The sequence below is a fragment of the Equus przewalskii genome, chromosome 13 (genome assembly GCF_037783145.1).
Source record: "Equus przewalskii isolate Varuska chromosome 13, EquPr2, whole genome shotgun sequence".
Classification (NCBI taxonomy): domain Eukaryota; kingdom Metazoa; phylum Chordata; class Mammalia; order Perissodactyla; family Equidae; genus Equus; species Equus przewalskii.
The window spans coordinates 29,702,618-29,718,504 of record NC_091843.1 but is presented as its reverse complement, the minus strand read 5'-3'; the positions used below and the strand labels follow the sequence as shown (position 1 = coordinate 29,718,504).

At 38.5% G+C, this 15,887-nt stretch overlaps 1 protein-coding gene across 1 annotated transcript in view; it reads left to right on the top strand.

Moving 5' to 3' along the window:
• STK32A (serine/threonine kinase 32A) overlaps positions 1–15,887 on the top strand; it is a 114,314-nt gene that overhangs the window by 18,966 nt on the left and 79,461 nt on the right. Inside the window, exons 3-4 of the mRNA XM_008523193.2 lie at positions 13,204–13,259; positions 14,581–14,732. Coding sequence (XP_008521415.2) covers positions 13,204–13,259; positions 14,581–14,732 — 208 coding nt within the window. The remainder of the gene's footprint in view (positions 1–13,203; positions 13,260–14,580; positions 14,733–15,887) is intronic.

Sequence of the window (15,887 nt, the reverse complement as noted above, 5' to 3'; positions counted from 1 at the left end):
TTAAGGACCAGTTAAAACTGCTATTTTTAAGTAGTAGGAGGTGCAGAAAGAGAGGAAATCATTACTACATAATTTAAGGGAAAAAGAAAAGCCTAGAATTTAAGGCTACAAGTTTCCAGATTGAATGAGACTGTCAAGTGCCCAGAACAGTGAATAAAATAAGCCCATATAGTCATGAAATTTCAAAACATTCAACAGAAATATACAATCTTGCAAGTTTCCAGAGACGAAAGCTGTTACATCAAAGGACCTGGCATCAAAATCACCTTAGAATTCTCAATAGCAACATAAAAAGCTAGAAATTAAGGAGAGCAATATGTACAAAATTCTGAAGGAAAATAATTTCCAACCTGTAATTCAATACTCAGCCAAACCTCTCAATTGAGCATGAGTAGGATTAAAATATTTTTCATATATGCAAAGCTTCAAAAATTTACCTCCCATGCACAGGCTGGCCCAGTGACATAGTGGTTAAGTTTGCACGCTCTGCTTTGGTGGTTTGGGGTCCACCAGTTCGGATCCCGGGTATGGACCTAGTACCGCTTGTCAGGCCACACTGTAGCAGCATCCCACAGAAAATAGAGGAAGACTGTCACAGATGTTAGCTCAGGACCAATCTCCTCACCAAAAAAACTATATATAATAATACCTCCTATGCAATCTTTCTTACTAGGCAGTTGTAGGATGTACTCCACAAAAACCCTGGAGTAAAACAAGAAAGAGGGACAGTGCATGCAATAAGCAGGGAATCCGTCATTAAAGGGGAGCGAAAGAAATCCCCAAGATTGTGGAGAAGGGGAGCCCAGGACGATAGCTGTAAAGCAAGAAGGATAAACAGTCCAGGTGGGATTAGGTCAGAGGGCTCCAGTAGAGACTTTTTCAGGAAGATGGCAATATGACTGATGTGCTTGAACATGTTGAAAGGGAATTTAGACAACTAGAGAAGAATTGGAATTTGAGTTAGGAAAAAGGATATAGAAAAGTAAGTACATATCTACATATGTACTTATATTTAAACTAGACAATTATTAACTCCAGGGGAAAAAAATTGTTCAGGAAAGGAAAACTAATCATAGTTTACTACATGACTCAGGTGCGTGCACCATTTACATACTCATAATACTGGAAATACTGAATAGTAATCTAATTGAAATTATTATATGAGATATAGCTATATTGGAAAGATAGGAGCATATTGAGGTAAGGCCAAAAGACCAGAAAAGTGAGTTAAATCCTTACTTGCCATTTAGGAAATTCAATAAGTAAGACTGAAACTGAAAAGAAAAAATAACAAAACCATACTATTTGGAAGATCCAGTGGAAACTATCAAATTTATTATCTAAAAGAGGTAAAAGTGTTAGCCTCTTGGCTGGAAGAGATTGAAGAGTGAGACAAGAGGATCATAAGACTATTATTTTACCTGTGTTTTATAATAAACCTTCTAGAACTATTTGACTCTTTAAACTGCATAGAAGTGTAGATATAGATAAATAACTTTGATAAAAACTAAAAATGTTAAAAAGACAGAAAAATTATGGTGAGGGATGGAAACTAGACTTTTGGTGGTGAACACGGTGTAATCTATACAGAAGATGACATACAATAATGTACACCTGAAATTTATATGTTATAAACCAATGTTACCTCCATAAAAAAAGAAAAATTAATCAAAATGCTAATCATGGTTATATTTAGATGATTTCGTTTTTCTTCTTTCTACTTTTCTGGTTTTTTTTAATACCAAAAGCATATTAGTTTTATGTAAAAAATAATCTTCATGGTCAACTAGAAAATGAAGCTCAGAAAGGTCAGGTAAATTTCCTAGTTCCATTTATCTTGTAAGTGGTGGAGCCAGGATTCCAATGCAGTTTGGTCTGACTCCAATCACTTTTTTTTCTTTTTTGAGGAAGATTAGCTCTGAGCTAACATCTGCCACCAATCCTCCTTTTTTGCTGAGGAAGGCTGGCCCTGAGCTAACATCCGTGCCCATCTTCCTCTACTTTCTGTGTGGGATGCCTACCACAGCATGGCTTGCCAAGCAGTGCCATGTCTGCACCTGGGATCCAAACCGGCGAACCCCGGGCTGCTGAAGTGGAACGTGTGCACCCAAATGCTGTGCCACCAGGCCAGCCCTTCAAATCACTTTTTTATCTTTCATCAAAGCAGTCAATCTTCATTAAAAACCAAGAAGCTAAATTGTCATGCCACAATATTCTCTTCCCTCTCTGAAAAGTCTCTTTCTATACTATACAACACTAACTCTCGATTTCTTTCATTAATTTATTTGCCTATATATCTCTATATTTATACTCATCTAATTCCAGAAAGAAGAAAGACTGAATTCGAAAGAAACATACCCTACAGCAAAATAAAATAAAAATGAGGCAAGGGGCATTTGATTATCCAGGTGTTGAGTTCTCACTGATACTGCTGGATGAGTCACCCTCAGTTTCCTGAGGACATGACTTAGTCCCAAGCTCCTTTTGTTTTTCCATCAGTGCCTAGCAGAGTCCTGGGCACACAGAGGCTCAATCAATATTTGTTGATTGACTTGCTAGCAAAGCCATGGCTTCTGGAGAAGTGACTTTTGCTTCTTCCCTACCTTGCTATGACTGTCTTAAAATGATAGAAGTGAGCCTCTTTGTAACACTTCCATTTGGAAATGTAGGATGATGGCTAAACATTCATCTAATTAATGGAAAACTGTAAAATCCACTATTTAATTTTTTTCTCCCTTTCTTGGCAAATCAGTCAATATCCATTCTTAAAAATGGGCAAAGTGACAGCAGGACTTAGAAGAGGGGCTGCTTCCATCATCAATCTGATGAGGTATATGGCAGACTGTAATTTAACGTGGTACCTTTCTGTTGCCATAGTGAAATACATTTCCTTCTGTTCAGAGATTGTGCAGAACTGACAAAGCAAATACCCTCTGACTCCCGCTGTTAATTATCCTTCAGTTCCTGAGAGGTTTTCATTCATGTCCTCACTTAGGAGAGCCAGTCATTGTGAAGTTGATGGGGTGGAGAATGGCAGTTCTTGACACTTCTGAGCTCAAAGAGCAAATAAGTCAATCCTTGAGGTTTTGAAGATGCAAATCCAGTGCCTTTAGAGAAATCTGAAGTTGCCATATTAGAACAACATTCAAATGGAGACTTTCTTTATTGCTTAGCTTATTAAGAAGCCTTTTGATAATAAGTTGTTGGTAAGACATGTCTTGGAAGGTACCTATTGTAAATGATGATATGCTAGGAAATCAACATGAAGGAAAGTATCTTTAAAAATTTTCCTCCAAAGCCATGCATGTTCTGTAAGACTTTAGTGATGGTACATTTTGCTTCCTTCTTCCACTTAATGAGTGTGTATTATGCACCTGCTGCATGCTCAGCATAGTTCTAGGCGATATGGGTGTAGTGATAAACAGGATGGGCCTAATGTCTGTCTTCATAGAGGGTATATTCTTGGCAGTTTGTCCTCTGTAAAGTCCCAATGTCTATTTTGCCTGATATTTGGGCACGAGAAGTGATATTCTGGGCTGATGCTAAGGTGACTCATCTAGTAACAATAACAAAAAGCAGCAATAATAATGGTACATTTATTGAGTTCTTATTCTCTGCCAAAAATATTGGATAAGCATCTTTGATCTGGCTTATTTCACCTAGTCCTCATAATAACCTTAGAATGGATACTATATATGATCACAATTTTTCAGAGGAACAAAATTGAAACTCAGAAAGGTTAAATAACTTACTTAAAGTTCATAGCTAGTAAGTAGTACAGCCAAAACTCAAACCCACAATTTCATGCTCACAACCATCATGTTGTATCACGGAGCTTCTAGAACTCCTCTAATATTCAAGTCTGGAGCTTTGAGCCACACAGTCAGGTTCAAGTCCAAGCCCCACTCCTGGGAAGTTTGACTTTTTTGGGTCTCTAAGACATCTACAAAATAGCAATCACCACCACCTCATGGTGTTTTGATGAGCATTAAATAAGATAACGTATAAAAAGTGCCTGGACAGTGCCTATACATGTATGTACCTAATAGATAGTGAGTGTAATTATCAACTATGACCTAAGATGTGACACAGTGTAGGCAACAGAGGCCTATTAATCATTTACAGACACCGTTATTAATTTGCTTTAAACTCATGGGGCTGGGGGCAAGGATGGAAGGAGAGATTTAAGACCACTGAAATCAAATTAAATAATCAACACATATCTATTGAGATCCTCTTCGCCCTGGGGTCTAGGTCTCTCAGTAGGCACATCCTCCCTGTCGTCCTCTGCTTGGTCAGCTGTTGAATTCCTACCTGTTCTGTAAGGCCCAGCTGAAATGCTGCCCCTCCTTGAAGCTCTTTTACCTTCTACAGTAGGAAGAGATTTCTCCAACCTTAGAACTCCTGTGTCTTTTACTGTATAGAGCAGTGGATCCTAAATAAAGACCTGCAGACTGGTTCCAGGCAGTTTCCATCAAAATCTCCTAAGGAGCTGATTAAAATACGGATTCCCAGGTTCAGCCTCCAGAGTCTGATTCAGATAAGGCCCTTGAATCTGCATTGTTAAAAAAGTGTTTTGTGTGATTTTAATGAGTGGACACATTTGGGAATCACTGTAGGACCACTCATGTGGCTCTCAATACATACATATTACTTTATATTGTACTTATTTATGTATATGTTTCATCTCTTTTCCTGGGAAATTATCTTTCTAATACTCTATTCAATGCAGGGATAAAATGTAGAAAATCTATAGGGAAGACTAGAAAGAGCAAGTCCCTTGCAACACTTCTCAGGTTTTTTTTTTTTTTTAAAGATTGGCACCTGAGCTAACAACTATTGCCAATATTTTTTTTTTCTGCTTTATCTCCCCAAATCCCCCCTGGTACATAATTGTATATCCCAGTTGCAGGTCCTTCCAGTTGTGGCCTGTGGGACGCCACCCCAACGTGGCCCGATGAGCGGTGCCATGTCCGCGCCTAGGATCCACACCAGTGAAACCCTGGGCCGCTGCAGCGGAGCGCATGAACCCAACCACTTGGCCATGGGGCCGGCCCCAACGCTTCTCAGGTTTTAATCACCTCCTCTGGGCTGTTGCGTCAGATTCCCCTGGACTAGATTGGCTGTTCCTGCTATACGTCCCCATGACACTGTCATCTCCCTACAACAGTGGTGTTTATATTAGTTGGAACTTGAATTAGTTTTGCTAAAAAAGTAAAAATAAAAAATTGAACTATTGGAAGGATGTTGGGGATACCTGCAGAGTAATCAAAATAGGACCTATAAGGATATAGAGCCACACACTTTTATGCCATCGGGGCTTCCTGGTTATCATGTCAGTCTACTCTAGTCCATGTATCAGCTTTATTCCCTCGGATTTACTCACCTGCTTTTTCTACATTTAGCCAGTTCTGTTCTCATGTTCAATAAGCTTTGTGACGGAGGGGGAGCATGCATTTCCAGATCTGAAAATCCTGCGTGAGTATGTACTTAGGATGGCTTAGGTCACAGTCCCACTCCTAGACCAAGCTTTCTGGCTATGGGTTGGGATATGATGAGTGACAGATACCAATGACTGCACATAGTTGATGGGACCAGTCTTGTTAAAGAGGGTCTGTGAAAAAGAAGGGCCCTGCATAAGAAGAGGAGAAGCAGAAATATGGGCATTGTTGTAAGCCAGGTCTTCATCTGGCTCTGTGCTGTGTATCCTGCTTCCTTGGGCATGGTTATCTGTGTTTAATGGGCCGCCCCAGAGAACAGGGTCCCAGGGCAGCTCTGGAGTCCACTTGAATGGGACTCCACCACACTGCCACTTCCCTACAATTGGCCGTGGAAAAATTTCTTAATTACTCTGGGCTGCAGTTTGCCCATCCAAAAAAAAAAAAGGCAATAATACTAGGACTATTTCATCAAATTGATGGAACATTGAGATGATGTATGTAACATGCTTGTTCCACTAGATTCTAAGCCCCATAAAAGCAAGTGACCTTGGTGTTCTTTCTCCCCAGTACCCAGCACAATGCCTGGCTATTACTACGTAAGCAACCAGTAAATGTTGTCTGTGAATGTAGGCTGAGTTCAGTGAGCAATGTCTGTGAGCAGCTTTACTCCAAGTATCTATCCTGCTATACTGAGGGAAAAAATCAAATGTGTATATATATATATAATTTATAAATTTAAATATATAATTTATATATATTTGTATATATTATATATAAATTATTTTCTGTCTGGACTGGAGGGAAGGAGGGGGACGTGTGGCCAGCTAAGCAATTACTGTTTCCATGTTGAATTGGCTTCGCCTTTAGAGGATCACAGCCTGGAGCAGTGTCGTGTTTAAGCAGCAAATTTGCATAGCAAATTAACACAAAAAAAGGCAAGCAACACTTTCACTTGACCTTTTTTTATACATATATAGTTTTTTTCTCTGGGGAATTTATCTTATTTTGATATTCTTGAACTTTTTCAGACTGGACTAGTTTAATTTGCTATCAGTTGAGACCAGATAGCATTGGAGTTTAACTTGTGCTGTATAAGTGAAGCATTTCCTAAATAAATCATCAGCGTAAGCAAGATATGGAGGGCCTGCTTTATTAGGATATTCCCTCAAAGCCCTTTAAAATCATCCACTTACTACCAGTCGTGTTGGCATGACTGTGTACAAGGAAGTTATCAATTGGTTTAGCTTTTAATTTCAGCAGTAGCAGAAGGACTTTTTGGAAATTTTGGAATTTGGAAATTTTTTATTCTGTATATCTTGAGTAGATACAACATAATTTATTCTAAGTTTGTACTCTAGAAAAAGATTGCAAAAATGAAAGCAGCAGCAATGACAAAAATATCTATGTCAAAAGTTACTGACATGGTCCAGCCCTGATAGCCTGGTGGTTAAGTTTGGCACGCTCTGCTTTGGCAGCCCAGGTTCCATTCCCAGGCATGGACCTAGACCACTCATAAGTGGCCATGCTGTGGTGGCAGCTCACATACAAAATAGAGAAAGATTGGCCACAGATATTAGCTCAGGGTGAATCTTCCTCAGCAAAAAAATAAAAAATAAAAAAATAAAAATTTACTGACTTAAAATATGAGTATGTGCTTTTAACAATCTTGAAATAAAAAATGCCTTCCTAAGACGCAAACCTAGAGAGATGAAAAGAAAAAGATTTGACTATATGAAATTTGACTATATAAGATATAAATTTAAAACTTATGTTTTCTACATTGTTAAAGTGTTTTAAAGTCAAAAGCCAAATGGACAGCCTGAAAAAATATTCCTGACATATGCTAAAGAGTTAATTTACTTAACATTTTAGGTGTACTTGCAAATCAAAAAGACTAATAATTCATTAAAAGCAGCCAAAATATATGAAGACATTTCTCCAAAAAGAATACATATACAAAGATATGAGGCTTTGCTCATTAAAAAAAATATAAAGTAGATCAATAATTCATTTTTTTTCACTTGTCAGATCCAGGATAGTTGATGTAATAGTGTTGGCAAGGCAGTGGACAAAAAAGTCATTTTTACACATTATTGGTAAGCAGGAGATTTGGTATAACACCTTTGGAGGGCTAGTTTACAATATCTGTTAAATTGGAAAATTCCAATATTCTTTGTCCTAGCAGTTCTACTTTTATAAAGTTAGCCTACAAACATGTACACAAAAGCTAACCAGGGATCTTTGTGGTAATATGGTAGGTAATAGCATATAATTGACCATCTTTGAGAAGTCCGTCAATAGGCTAAATATTTTATGGTACATTTATCCAATGAAATGAAAAGGAGCTTTGAAATAATCAGATGGATCTCTAAGTGATGGTGTGAATTGACAGAGACAATATAATTATGTCTCTTGCCTTCTGGGAGTGGAACTAGAAATTTGAATGGAAGAAGACAATTTTTATTGCAAAATTGTACTTTTCTATCATTTGTAATTTTTAGTTTTCAGTGGACCAGACATCATACTTCTGGTTTCTAGCATCTCATCTTCAAAAGCACCTGCGAGTCAGGTATACTTAGCTCCATTTTTACAGATGGGGACATAGTGATTGGGAAAGATTGAGAACCTTATCTTAGGTCACACAGCTGGTGTCCTTATTCCATCATCAATAGAAAAACAAGAAGTACAGTTCTCAATAGTCTCACATACGTTTGTGATTCGGTACTTACTAAGGCTGGGGTCATTTTTCTTTTAGGAAAAAATAAAATATTTTCCAAATATTTTTACCTCAAAAATAGAAAAAAAAAAAGAATTTTCTGCTTTCTTTCTAGAATGCTCTTCTCCCAAATTCTAAGTGTCAAGGTGTTATAACAAACTCTAAGAGGGGTTTCCCCTTTTCTTTCCTTCAACTGTGTTGCACAGTCTTGAGACTGGGGAGATGGTAAGAGAAGTAAAACAAAGGAGATAATAGCATCGGCACTGGATTCCACAATCAGCACGTTTACGGTAGGGAAAGACTTGGGAAAATCTGACTTGACTCATGTGATGCTAAAAAGAGAGATGAAGAAATCCCACGTTGCTTTCCCCAATTCTGCTACACAATAAGAACAACATTAAGAAGATTATAAAAATAGTGGTTAAGACCCTGGATCCCGAATCAGAAAGGTATATACTGATTTTAGGTGAATGCAACTGAGCAGCCCCAGGTGGGTTGACTCTGCACACGCCTCCACTCAACTGTTGGGTGTGGCTTTGCAGCAACAGTCAACAGTTGTCCCCTCAGTTATCTTACTTTCCATGTGACTCTAACAAATTTGAGGCTGCCAGTGAGCTGAGTGTGATCTAGAGTTTAAACTTTTCCTACAGTAGCCCCTCAATGCAATTCAGGAGCCTCAGTGGGTGCTCACACAAGGGAAACAAAACCGTGTTGGACTTTTTGAAAGACTCTCTTGGTTTTCAAAGGGGTGCCTTCCTAGAGGATTTACCTGTGTAGTTTTGACTAAACAAGGTTTTGCCTTGCTTTCTGTCTTTAAAACCTAACTCCAAGATAAATTAGTTGCTATGCTAATCATAACCATGGCCAATTATTTAGTCTCTCTGAGTCTAAGCCCCCCTATCTGTATATGCATAAGGTTGTTGTGAGGATAAAATGAGACTTAAAAATGAAATGTGCACCAACCCAAACTTAGGCAGATCCCTCATGCATATAGAATTTCTACGTCTGCTTAAATTAGTGGAGAATGTGAACTTACCCAAAAGAAAAACTCTAAAATAAGTCTTTAGATACTTAGTTTTAAAAATATTCCAGGTGACCTCGTAATATTAGGACCCATTCAACTTTGTCTATTAACCCGACACACCTCCAGGCAACCTTAAGGATACTGTACTGGCATGATGATTGCTAAGACTGGGATGAGAAGACCTCTGAAAGCAACACTCTGAAGCAGATAAGGAAGGTATCAAAGCCTGCCCCACTTTTGCCGTTTCTTTTTCTGCAGGCCGCTTACCCTGGCCCAGCCCCCTCAGTAAGTGAGAACCAGGCTCTGTCTCTCCCCACACTCAACTGCTACCTTCAAGGCCCCACAAAGTCCCAAGGGGTCTAACAGTGTCTCCAGAAGGCCTTTATGTCCTCTTGGCACCAGAGCTTATCCAAGAACCAGAAGGAAAGTTTTAGAACATGATACAAGGACAAGACACAAGGAATAAATGCAACAACGGTCAACTTTGCTTTAGAGATTGGTGAAAACACTGTAAGAACACCACGCCGTAGACTATGAAAACTCCAAATGTGTAGAAATGACACTGATGGCTGCCACTTACCTCCATGTTGCCTGATAGTATCCATGAGCTATGATAGCAGCTTAAGGGGGTATTTGCTGGGAGCTCTGAATTATGCTGTTTCCTGGGCAGTGGTTCTAGTAAAACTAGTCAGTTCCAGTTCATTGTCTAAGTACTTTACATACGTTAACTCATTTCATCTTCCTATAAATCCTGTGAGGTAGATATTATTTTCATCCTCATTTTATAGATTGAAAAAACAGAGCATAGAAATAAAGTGCCAAGATCACACAATTAATTGTAGGACCTGGGATTTGAGTCAGGTAGACTGTCTCCAGAGGCTGTGCTCTTAATCTCAGGCTGGCCAACTTTTCTGTGAGGGGCCAACTGGTATATATTATAGGTTATTAGACAGTCTCTGTTGCATATTACTTTTTTTTTTACAATCCTTTAAAAATGTAAAAACCAATCTTAGCTCATATGTGGTACAAAAAGAGGCTGTGGGCTATCTGTATTCTGATGATTAATACTGTACATGTTGCTCAAAGCTTTAGGTACACAGTGGGTGTGCTATACCATATTCCTTTTAGACAAATACCATATGCCTATAATACAATTAAATTTTTGTTGATAAAATAATCCACAGTTCTGACTTCATTTCTCTCTCATTTTTGTCTGATACTAACTACTGATGCTGTTGCCTTCCTACTCACTAGTGATGTTTTTATTGGATATTTAAGAAGGGACTATAAGGATGAAATAAGAGTTTCTCTTCCAGTCACTTTCAATCTGTCCTTGGCTTTCTCCCCAGTTTATATTATCATTTATGAAAGTGACTTTAGGCAGTCTGATATTGGACTGGAGTGTGTTCTTTCTTGGATTGACTAAAAATAAAGGCATAAATAAGATGCATTATCTCTTAAACTTTAGGCCTGTCACTTTTCTGGGACCTGACCTGACATTAATTAAGGCAGTTCTGCTAGTAGAAGTTTATCAGTAACCCGGCATCTAATCCTTCATCATTTTCATTAAAGCTTAAAATGGCTTATAAAGAGACATGGTTCATAAAGTGGATTCATATCACGATGGAACTTCGTGCTTCGTAGGTCCCTGTTGTGTGTTCCCATAATGTCGCCACAGCCTTCTAGGCTAGGCTGCTAGTGGAGAAATCACAGTGTGTTATTGGATTTGCTCAAGATAAAATCTTAGACTTGCAAATAAATCCTGGTCATTTTTTGAACACTTCCGTGGTACATAATATATAACTCAGCCTCAGGTAATGAGTGTGAGGAAATCATTGCTTTGGTTTTTGTCACTTTGAAACCTAAGAGAAAGCTTATGAAAGTATTTTTCAAGTTATTTTGACCACAACCCACAGTAAAAAAAAAAACAAAAAAATTATATCACGATCCACTCTATCTACACATATATATAAAACAGAAACAAATCTTTCAGCGGCAATACTATGCTTACTACATTTGAGGCATTTCCAATATTTTCTAATCGGTTCTATTCCATTTAAATATTTAATGCCTCTCATTACCACTAAATTTACTTCATAATGTATTAATGGGTCTTGACTCAATTTGAAAAACACTTCCTTAGAAGACCCAAATGCTCTCACTGTTCATATTTACAAAAAGTGATTGTTTTGGGATTCGTGTGTATGCTTATGGCTTAGGTTGATTTATTTGCTGAGAACCAACCATGTGTAAATCACTGTGCTAGGCTCTGTGGGAAGTGCAAAAAGTTTTGCTTTCAACTGCCTCAAGCCAGGAATTTTCTGAGTTGCCAGGGAAACCAGAATGAGCAGAACGACATATCATCACTACCCTCATAGAACTTAGGATCTAGAGGATGAGAGAAACTCAGAACTCAAGGAGTTCTGGAAGATAAGTCATTCACTTGACTATGTTACCTAAGTAAATAGGTTTATTGGCAATTTCTAGGTGAAAGGTCTTTTCTTCTTATCAAGAAGAGTCAATCCTGTTTTTTCGGATGAGAAAATAGTCTCAGAGAGTCTGTCATTTATTAGAAGTCACATGGTTATTTTGAGTCTAAATCTAGGGCTATTTGTAATATACATGCTGCCTCTCATGATTACATGGGTTTCGTGTTAGAAATAAAGTGATTTGGGAGTTCAGAAGAGGAAGTGATGATTAAGCCATATTATAAAAATGTTTCGAGGGACCAGCCTGGTAGCGTCGTGGTTGAGTTCATGCTCTCTGCTTAGGCATCCTGGAGTTTGGATCCTGGGTGCGGACCTAGCACCACTTGTCAAGCTGTGCTGTGGTGGCATCCCACATAAAATAGAGGCAGATTGGCACAGATGTTAGCTCAGCAACAATCTTCCTCAAGCAAAAAGAGGAAGATTGACAACAGATGTTATCTCAGGGCCAATGTTCCTCACACACGCACACAAAAATGTTTCGGCCCTCAGACAGCTTGGAAAGACCTTAAGCGATCCCTTTACTTATCTCTTTTCTTCAGGAGGAGCTAATGATTCTTGAAAAAAAGAGATAAAATAAGTCTTTTTAAAGAGAAGAGTGGTACCTTCAAGTGTTTCACAATCTTTTTCTGAATAAACTCTTCAAATCCTTCATTTGGAATTTTACTCATCTAAATCCCTATTTCAAAAACCAGGAAACAAAGTGGAACATTTTCTCAAGATCATCAGGGCAAGAAACCAAAGATTGTCACCGGTCTGAGAGAATCCATACTTTGTTCTTCTCATCACCAAGCATTTCATGAGCACAGACCCAAGAGACCACGCTACATATAAAATAAACATCTGCTGCTTCTGCCTTCCGGGAGCTGAAGTTTTAAATGGCAGATCTCAAAGCTCATCTCACCTCAAAGCGCCATTCAGTGGACCTCCATACACCTGTTCATGCTAATCTGTTAGGTATTCGTGCCTTAGGGATTGGCGTATTTTATAAACTTATGAGTGTAATAGTGTCCTACTTGGGAAAACTGAAATCATTCAGATACAAAAGAGTGGTTGCTGTGAGGAGAAGATTTTTAAAGCACAAATCCTTAGTAGAGCCATATGTATGGAGGACCAGATCTCTCTGTAATCGTCTGTGTTTAGAGATGTGCCTCCTGGCCTTGCCACCTATGTAAGATCCCTTGTTATGTGCTCTTAGAGCCTCATAACTTCTCTCCTTCTTGACATTCAGCAGGAATTTTAATTGTCCATTTATTTTGTGACTATTTAATCCATTAGGGTCTCTCTCTGTATGGAGCCCTCACTAGACTATTTTCACTGTATTGTTACTATATCCTTCAGTACTATGCATGGTGATTAATGCATAAATAAGTGTGTAAGAAATACTTATTGGATGAATGAATGGGCATTTTAAGGTAGTCTGGAAAGTTGTTTTAAACAAGGTACTTTGGTTTAGCCCAATCCTTATTTATTATTTATTCGCTACTAAAGAGCAACTGATAATCACTCACGATGTTCTTTCTGTTTGTTTTACAGTCAACTTTGACCACTTTGAAATTTTGCGGGCCATTGGGAAAGGCAGTTTTGGGAAGGTGAGAACCAAAGTGATTAACCACCAACAGGGTTATATAGCTCAGGGATCAGAGTCTGAGAATGTTCTGAGGACTGAGTTACTGGGACCACACGGAATGACATTTCGGAGGTGTTTTTATAATAGATTTTTATAAAATTGTCACCACACTGTGAGGAAAGTATGTGACAGGCAGCTACATAATGAATATATACTGTTCTCAGAATTATCTCAAAGTCAAATCCATTTACTGTCAGTAGAGTTTAACTTCCTCCCTGCAGGAGAGAGTAACATTTCAGAATCATTTTCAGATTGTACCAGCTGTACCTTCAGGAGCAGTTATGTCGTTAATGTAAGAGTTAAATCTTTTCCTGTGGGAAAGAGGCCACCTAATTTATTTTCTTTTCCCAGTTGTATCATGGTTTCATTTTCAAAAAGCTACCATGAAAAATATACAGATTCAGTCTGATTTTTTTGTACAAGCCTTCTAGATTCAAACCCTGGTTATTAGTTTCTTGGTGGAGACATACTTTGAGAGAATATTCCATATTTAACTTGTATTTTATTTTATTTTGTTTTTTTAAGACTGGCACCTGAGCTAATATCCATTGCCAATCTTTTTTTTTTCTTTTCTTCTCCCCAAAGCCCCCCAGTATGGTTGTATATTCTAGTTGTGAGTGCCTCTGGTTGTGCTATGTGGGACGCCACCTCAGCATGGCCTGATGAGTGGTGCCGTGTCCACACCCAGGATCTGAACCAGCAAAACCCGGGCCACCGAAGCAGAGCACACGGAACCCAATCACTCGGCCAGGGGGCTGGGCCCCTGAACTTGTATTTTAAAGCCATCTGCTGTCTACTTTATCAGGCATTATATGAACCTCTAAAAATTTTTTTAAACTATGGACATTGGGCTTAAAATCCTTTTTGGTTATATCACCACCTATGGTTATACAGAAATTCTTTGCACAGTATTGTTCAGCTTGACAGTTTAGCCATGTCCATTTCAGTCGTGCAAAGAAGCATAGGATGTGAATCGCTATTGAAAGATTCCTGACAAGGAGGCAGCTATGTTCTCTAAAATGCTTTCTTAGAAAAACCCCAAAAGCGAAAACCAGCAAACTTGTTTGAGGAAGCAGATTTAGGAATTGACCTGGTGCAGGGGGAAAAAATTGTTTTTTTTGCTCTGAAATCGGAGCTAAGTGGCAACTTTAGCATCATAGAATTTGCAAGTGATAAGGCCTCCAAGCCATGCTAAAGTGCTAAAGAGCAAGTCTTGTTCTGTCTCTCATCTCCACGATCTGTCATCTCCCTAATCACTTTGTCATTCTGGTTTGCACCATTAGGTCTGCATCGTACAGAAGAATGATACCAAGAAGATGTATGCGATGAAGTACATGAACAAACAAAAGTGTGTAGAGCGCAACGAAGTGAGAAATGTCTTCAAGGAGCTCCAGATCATGCAGGGTCTGGAGCATCCTTTCTTGGTTAATTTGTGGTAAGTGTTTTTATTGGACCTCTGAATGGAGACACTCCCACCTTCACCTTCAGATACTGTTCCATAAATGCATCTTGATTTCCAGGTGTGCATTTGCAAAATCCTCATTAGGCTCTTCCTCCAGGGCTTTTGTTCTTCTTGGTTTCTTTGACTTTATGAAACAAAATTGTTTTGCTGTCACCAATAAATACTGCATGGTTCAGTTGTCATAGTTCCCCTCGTTTTTAGGTCAATAGTTTTTTAAAGCATTGTAATTAAGTAGGCTGATAAGGAATGAGTTTAGATGTCTTCTCACTCATTAGATAGTTTTCCCCCATTAACTGTGGGCCAGAGACTTTAGGTACGAAGTATGGCATCACTGGCTGACGTGAGGTTGATCTTTAGAACTCATACAAAACACCTTCTCCTTAAAATGACTGGCAATAAAACTGGTTTCCTGGCAGCATACTTCTTAAGCAGCCATATATATGCCTGTGAGTTGAAAAAGGAGAGGTGTTGCCTTTCTCAGCAAATAGATTTTAACAGAGCTGGAGCTAGCTTATGTCAGGGGCTAGACATTAAGTAACTGCGATCTGCTCTCAAAGCTGTTATCATAATCCAAGGCTTAGAAAATAGCGAAGAAACTGGCATTATCTGTTACTTCCTGCTCTTTTCTTGTGCATGGAGGTCTTTATGTGGCTCACCCATTTTGCTCTACTTTTTAATGTATCCATTATGTTAAGAGCCAGTTCTTAAAGCTAATTCAGTATGACTGTTATTTAAATATGCATACCAAGCAGTTCTTACTAGCAAAGGCAAGGAAAAAAAGTCTTTATTCAGAGAATACTAATGGAAAAATAATTGAAATGTCTCTGTGTGTTTAGGGACATTTCTCTGGAGGAATCAGTGCATAAAACCTGTCTCTCCATTTTTAATTAATACAGTTCACTTAGGATACAATTTGTTCAAGGATTCTACCCGTAGTTGAAAGGAAGATGATTCTTTGTGACTTGGAAATAGGTCTATTATGGTTTATGCACCACTCAAATGTGGTGGAGTCTAATTTTGGCTCAGGCTTAGTGTATTTAATCAGTATTTTAGAGTGGCCTATTCAAAATGCTGCCACGTAAAGAGTTAAATGGATGCAGCTCTTTCTTCCCCAGCCTTAGCAATCAT